A 7,646-nucleotide genomic window follows, 5' to 3' on the forward strand; every position below is an offset into this window, starting at 1 on the left:
TTCCATCGGGCACCAAGCAGCATGGTGCAGTTGGTGCGAAAATGGTTTCATTGACAGGGGGTCTTTGTTCTCCCAGGGGATTATTTATTTAAATCTAACCGAACGGAGCTATCAATACTGCAACAAAGCATCAGTATGATGTCTGTATAAAGTGTCTTCAACTTTCAGATTTTCCTGTAATGAAGGTAGTTTAATAAAATATGGGTAATTCATACTGTGAAGATATGTGCGGAAACACGATAGAAATGCAAGTGCCACATAAAGAATGCAAAATTGTTCAATGTGCATCCGTAATTATGTCCGATTTCACATTCGGACTACGCAACGTTCAATATATTGCCTAACAAAAAAAGAAGAGAGTTTCCACACTCTATTGGGTTCCGCTTTTTGATTGACTGTCAGTCATAACTTTTTCGCTAAGTTGATTCATCTGCTGGGGTATGAATTTTGTAGTTCGTGGCCGAAACGAGAGGTACACGCATTGGTTTGAAGACCTAACAAGGATAATGAGATTTCTGTAGGTCAACGATAAGGTTAACATGGGATGAGATTTGGACGATGTTTAGCATGGGGAAAGCGAAAGTACTATGGGAATGAGATACAATAATCCTTACCGTAGTTACTATTACCCGTATTATGTATGCATTTAATGAAATCTGTTGCAATACTGGCTAAGGAGGGAGGCATTTGAGGTATCTAATGGTAAATGTAAAATTACAGATGTACTGCAGCGCAAAATGTAACGCTTCATTGGTTTTGTTGTTTCTCCTGGTGTGTTTGGTGCAGTTTTATCCTTTTTGAGTTTAATGCCTTTATCAGTCCTTTAACCTTACCTATTTGTCAATTCCGTGGATAGCAATGAGGTATTTAATTTGAAAAGCAACTATAACTTATAACACATACAGAGCAGCTTTTATAATACATAGGAAGTCTCGTTTTACCGAACTAAAAGCCATTTCTCAAGGTGCTCCTTATAAATTTGATTCACTCTACGAGTAGTTTGAAATTATTCATAATATTCCATTTATAATCGAAGAAATGGACGCTCTTGTTGGACGCTTGCATTAGGTTAATTAGTAAACAGGGCATTATTTCTTTGCAGACTGCAGCAGACTTTTGAGAAAGGAATATTTAACATCTGTATAAAATGCCACCAAAGACCAACACATTTTACCATTATTCTAAAATAATGTTCCTAAGGCTATAAGTGAATGCTATGCTGAGAAGGTTTTGATGTTTTTTGCTAAGATTGTTCTTACCAGATGAGATGAATTGTAAAAGCACTATAAGCTGGTGGTTTTATAGATAGAGGATTAGAGTTTTGATTTCAATCTTCGTACCCAGCGTTCCTAAACAAATCCTTCTAGTAATCGTTTGTACCATCTGCATCGCATGTTAAGGGAAGTGGTCCGTTCACCATTGCTTAGTAGGTTCAAACATATATCGCGGAGTAAGTGTTGTGGAAAATCTGAAAGAAATACGCTCGCCTTGAACTTTCTAGGCAAAATTTTAGCATTATTGCATTGTTCAACATATTATACTGTCCGAAAAGCGTAAAATAATAATGACTTATTTCGTACGAGAACTGGTCGCGATAGGCATGAAGAATCCCGGGCGTTAAGAAATGCATTGATGCATGGTAAATTTTCCGTCCAGATTCACATCTGCAAAAGATGCATCTGATCGTGAATTGAGCTAATGTCGTAAATTAGAAACCTTTTGAAAATGCGGCTCAATGGCCGCATCCTGTAATTTGCTACGCATACGATTTATATGCGTGTGGAGCTGTGCAGTCTTAAACTAACAATGACGCAAATGTAGAACCGTTGTACCTACTACACCTACGGATGAGACAACCTCACGTGGTTCATGTGATGTAGTTGTCTTTGTTTCGTTTTCGCTACTTGAAGACTTTAACACCTTGCTAGCCGATCGCCGTACGGCTTTGGCATCGTTTGTTTCGTTTCCTTTTCGGTGCTGATTGCGTACCTATTTATCATCGAAGTTTGAACAGCCATCAAAGTGTGAAACGATGTAATGAACCGTTCTATTGGGTGTGAAGTGAAGGAATCGGATAAATTATCATTTCGCTGTTTAACGGTCGCTTTTTGGACGATATTTTTTTTTGTTCGGAGCAAATGCAATATGCAGCTTTCGTAAAATTGATTCTTGTAAAAGCTTTCATTGCTATTGAGAGACAGCAATGGAAATTCGAACAAAGGGCATTGGGATTTGTTTTACGTCCTAATTGATGTTTGATTCCGATTTCGATTGATAAAAAAGGTCAACCGAGAGAAGCAAACAACAACAACAAAAAACCGTTCAAAACAAAACAATTTTGAAGCACGTGCGACGTTTACGTAACGTGCGTGTCAATGGCCATCAGGCAGGTAAGTATGTGATGTAGCCAGTACCACCACTAATCACGACTCTTGACCTTTCATGTGCACAGCTAGCAGATTGTGGGCCTTGGTGAGCCGAAGTTCAATGATGGAAAAGGCGAGATAAACTTCTGGGTATAAGGGATAAGGGATTTGAGGGATGGTGTATCCTCCCCTTACAAAGAACTGTGGATTCCGTTAACTGGTCCTCATATTTCAGTTTCTTTGTCATAGCGAGAGAAGGAAACGAAGGAATGGTTTTTAAAGCGTATGAAAAAGTAAACGAAAAAATTAAACAATGAACGGGCTCCGTCACATGCACACGCCGGCACGTGGGTGATAAATATTGCAGCTGGCAAGCTGTGTAGGAGTTTCTATCGACGAAGCATTTCTGTCAACCTCCTAGAAGAATCGTGTTTAATAAAGGAACCATATAAAATTCTAGCATTCTAGCGGATTTTAATTAAAAATTTGCAATTGTCTAAAAAACATGCTTGTTAGAGATTACAATAATAGCATAAAATTTGCATTTGAAAATAAAAGTATATGTTCGTTTTTTTTTGTTTCGTTAGAACGGCTTGGCCGCATCGACTTATTTTACCACGTAGCCAGAGTCAGTCCTTGCTACGGGGGATTGGTCCGAATGGGATTTTGGTAAGGTCCGTTCGTGTGACGACCCGCTCCACTACCATCATGCCACCGGGTCGCTAAAAAAAGTATATGTATAGCAGAAGAAAATTGAATTCACTCGATTGAGAAAGCTGATTCATTTCAAGGCAATTATAATATTTGAGAAACTAATATTTGATCGCTAACTGTCGATGAGCGAACAAACAAATCACAACCGATAACCCTTCCCTCTTACACATGTTGTTTGTTCATGGTACATGTTATGCAATACGATGCATCACAAAAGCTGACTTTACATTTCCTTGCTCAAGGTGCGTTTAATAAAAGGTTGTGCAAACACCGGGTGCCAGGCTCCGCTCCCGCATTCTAACACGAATAGAAAAACTGGCTTACGTAGCACGTGCGCAATGCATTTCAATTTTGAGGCCATTAAAATTGTGTGTCACATTTCTTCCATTTGTGCTTTTGTGAGAATGATCGCGTAGTGTTTTTTTACTCCCTTTTTGGTAGCGTAGCCTACGCTAGTTTCTAGGTAGGCCTTGGAAAACGTCCATGCAATTGGTTGTGAAAAGAATTTCTACTAACGTGTGAGTATGCTCCAACAATACATATGTACTCTATTCATTATCATGAAGAAAACGGGTCCCTCTCGTACGGGTGCTCGTGTGACAAGGAAGGCAAAAGCTTCTGTGTAACTTACATATTTCAAGGTTGACAAAAATCCTTTCCTCACCAGATTGTTTACCAGTTGCTTCAAGATTGCCTTCTGTGTAATGTAGCTGGGCTGCATACGCGTGGGCAGAATGATTGTCGTGCTAGAATGCATGATGACAAAAAAGGTCGCAACAAGAACAATGGAATAATGTGAACAAAATTGAACAATAAAATGTTGAATAAGAGCACTTACCGAATACTCAGCACTTCCGACTGAGGGAGAATGTTTAAAATAGGTAGCATTTATATTTGTTGTGTAACAACCACAAATCCGGCCAAATTAAGGTGAATAGTGCTTAAGATAAAGATTCCAATAGATTTAAGCAATGCGGCCAAACAAGCAATGAATAAAAAAAATAAAAATAGAGTGTGTTTAGAATGTTACCTTGCTTTGTCCTTACTAGTACAGCATCATAGCTTTTTTCGTTTTTTTAGCCTAATTTGAACTCATGGGCAGTAATCAAACAAATGACAAAAGACATTTTCGAGTATGCAATCAACATAACACAATAAATACTGATTTTTGATCAAAATAGCAAAGTGCCCTAGCACTGACTGTATATTATACATCCTCAAACATCGACTTGTATTATTATTTGGATGCATAAGAAATTAAGTTCATCTTGTGTTTTATGTTGTCTTTAGTATAAGCCAATTATACTCTTCAATGTGATATTCCTGGCATCGATCCCGACTTGTACTGAGCAACACTCCTGGATGATGTTGTAGATTAATCCCCGACAATGGCTTACGAGAAACGAATAACAAAATAAAATAATCGTCTATTAACTCATAACGATGACCATAACAGAGCTAAGCTTCAACACAATTGGTCACTCAAGGCATTAGGTAGTAATACTAATGGCTGATGGGTAGAAATTTAATATTTCTCATAACTCATAACTCATCAAGGTTCCACAATGCCTTGATATTTCGCACGTGTGTCTCAAATTATTAACGACGTATTCTCTATATTATTTTCCTCAACTTTAATTCGCTTCGAAATAGATTTTTTATAATCCTCATAATCCGAACAATGACAACAGTGTAGACGCCCCAAATCGCCCAAAACTGTTTGAAATTATTTGTTTCACCTAAATACATTGCAAGATGTTTAGCATTATTTCCAGTTATGTTCACTGGGTACAACGTAGCACCGCCTTCAAGAATGGATTTTGTATTTTGTAGCGATTTAAACTGCAGATACTAGAAAAAAATGTAGATGGATAGGAAATTATATCATATGGTTGTCTGTCTGTGGGTAACAAAAAGAGGATGTCTAAGTAGAAGTAATCTTACGTTTACTTTTTATTATACTTGTAAAATACGAATCGTGCCCCCGTATCAAGATTATTATGGGTTACGGGGTAAAATAATTTGAGTAAGCCAGAAATGGTCGGCAAGGTCAATAAACTCATTACCCCAAGAATAAGAAGAAGAAGTCTAGTTAATTATAACATTGTTGTGATTAATGTAGATTTCCTTTATTGCTATTTGTATTTTTTTCCTTCAGCTCTACACGATTGAGTTTTATTTAATTAACTAAAGTATTAAAAGTTTGGTACAAATGGTTGTACATGGTTGTATTAACGCGTTTCTCAAACATTATCAAATCGAAATCCAATACGGTAAGGAAACTAAACCAGAACACTAAGATAAGAATTAAAAGCAAGCTAACATATCAGCGTTACAGCAATAAACGTAAAGTAATAAATATATAGAAATGGTGGGAAAGAAATGTGACCACAACAATGGAATCAATATCCTATTGTGTCTTTCAATGTTATTACAAAAACCGTTTTAAAGTTGTATCGTAATTTGACACAGTCGCATATACCTTTGTTTGCTAGCCAATGATTTAATGCAGGGTACAGTGGTACAGTTACTTCACCCACATCAAATTTGCGACCGTGACGTGTGAGGGTCTTGAATTCGTAACAAAGTTTGAAGTGTCTTCCCTCGTATTGTGTCTTGTGTGAATTGTGTCTTCCCTCGTGTAGTAACAGAAACTGATAACCCATTACGTCCACTACGATCGCAACGTTGTATTTATTATCAAATGATTGTTTCTGATTCAATAAGAAGGTGGGTTGTGTTGTTATTTTAAGACTGTAGGACTGAAGTTCTCAAGTAACGTAAATTTGAAAAATTTACAAAATGCAATCCTCCTTTCTATTACTTTCACATTCCGTCCATTACAGTTGTGCATTACATCGCCAGATCATGATAACGATCTTCGATCACCCCACAGCTCGTTCAACGAATGATGTATTAAATGCTGATTAACATGATAAGAAGTTCATTCGCCTACATTATTTTGACTTAATGCGTTAGAGCTATACTATGCGAGATTTATAATATTCGCTACAGTTGAACAGCAGGTTCCGAGTGAAACGTTTCAGTGGTGCAAATTAGGTGGAAAAAGTGTTGCTAACATGTTGAACATGTTGAAAGGTGTATTTTTCTTAGCCTATGTGATTATTGCCTTCAATACCATTGGCTGTCAGGGGGATGTCCGTAAAACTTTTAATATAAGCCAACTAAGTTCCTCGGATCCGCCGCGATACCATGCTTTAAGATTGTTCAACAATGATCATCCAAACCGTTTAAGGCCTGCGCTGAAAAGTAACTGCTTTATTGTGTGTAATACAATGAGTCTGTCTTTACATTTTGTGTGTTTGTTTTTTCTTTCAGAATGTCCATTGGCAAATATGCTTTTTCCGGTAAGATCTAGAAAGGTTGCCTGTGTGAATGAATGAATAGTAAACTCGTGTTTTGTTGCACTAACTTAAAGGTGAAGATATTCTCAACCGAAGAACCATACTTTTGTCCGGCCGTTTTCATAAGCTCTGACTCGCTGTTGGCTTCTGCACTGTGCCTCAAAATGATGCAACCATCCGATGATCATCCTTCGAATCATATGTTCGTGATGGTGGAGGCAGAGCACGTCTTCTATTACGAAGGTGGTCGCCGATATATAAACAAAATTTTCTATCATCCCAAGCTGGATGAGGAACCGGCGTACCACAACGTAGCAATTGTAAAACTGCGCAATCCAATGTATGTGAGTAATAGTTGCCAACCGGCAGGTATCATTAATCCGTTTTTTCTCGTGTTGTAGTCGCGAAACTGTGACGCCAAACGGACAGAGCATCGTGGCATGTTTGTGGTCTGAAATGAGCCTCCGCAGTGACAAAGTATATCTTGGCGAGTGGTTTAAATATCAACCGGGTAGGAGCATTCGCGGGAATCAACAGTGATCAGTTAGTAACCGTATTTACCCTTTCTAACATTACAGAACAAAATGCAGCTTTCCGTTGGCTCGATCTTCCCGTCATAACGAGGAAAGAATGCCGAGAGGAGCTTTCAAAAAACAAAGCGGTTGTACCGGAATTTGATCGTGGAATAATTGAATCCCAACTGTGTGTAAAGGATAAGAAAAATCGAACTATGATTGAGTTTTGTGAAGCACGCTCCTCAGGCCCATTGTTTATGACACTCGGCAGCACGGTGTACGTGGTCGGGATGCCAACAGTACATATCGATGACTGCAATGTACACGTAGAGGTGTTTAATCGGGTGTCATCATTTCTAGACTGGATCGAGGCTATTGTGTGGCCTCATTTGGAAATTCCTTAAACAGATTGTAGTAATAAATATATGTTGATGTTCTTCCATTTAATTGCTGTTTAAACATTTCTTACACTGTAATTATTGGCAAGTGATTGGAAAATGGTGTTGGTTGAATGATGCCCACATGAGCTACACGATTATTTACACTGTAGTCAACGTGAATAACACAATGATTGATATGCCGATAAGATTTGAGAAAGAATTTTAGATTTTGTCCATTCATACAAATGATCAGGCTTATGAATTATGGCAATATATGTAGATAGGCTAATAAACTTTTTCTAAAAG

The 7,646-nt window shown here is 37.9% G+C and overlaps 1 protein-coding gene across 1 annotated transcript; it reads left to right on the forward strand.

Moving 5' to 3' along the window:
- The first annotated feature begins 6,169 nt into the window (after positions 1–6,169).
- LOC128304976 (serine protease Hayan-like) lies at positions 6,170–7,364 on the forward strand. Its single transcript, XM_053042230.1, has 5 exons — positions 6,170–6,350; positions 6,420–6,448; positions 6,520–6,785; positions 6,847–6,956; positions 7,024–7,364. Exons 1-5 carry the CDS (start codon positions 6,170–6,172, stop codon positions 7,362–7,364), a joined length of 927 nt encoding a protein of 308 aa, XP_052898190.1.
- The last annotated feature ends 282 nt before the right edge of the window (positions 7,365–7,646 follow it).

This window comes from Anopheles moucheti, chromosome 3, assembly GCF_943734755.1.
Source record: "Anopheles moucheti chromosome 3, idAnoMoucSN_F20_07, whole genome shotgun sequence".
Taxonomy (NCBI): Eukaryota; Metazoa; Arthropoda; class Insecta; order Diptera; family Culicidae; genus Anopheles; species Anopheles moucheti.

Bases quoted from the DNA above. Each gene is read 5' to 3' on its own strand.
- LOC128304976 (XM_053042230.1), top strand. From the start codon at position 6,170: ATGTTGAAAGGTGTATTTTTCTTAGCCTATGTGATTATTGCCTTCAAT. The intron at 6,351-6,419 runs GTAACTGCTTTA...TTTTTCTTTCAG, and splicing joins TTTAAGGCCTGCGCTGAAAA to AATGTCCATTGGCAAATATG. The intron at 6,786-6,846 runs GTATGTGAGTAA...CTCGTGTTGTAG, and splicing joins GTAAAACTGCGCAATCCAAT to TCGCGAAACTGTGACGCCAA.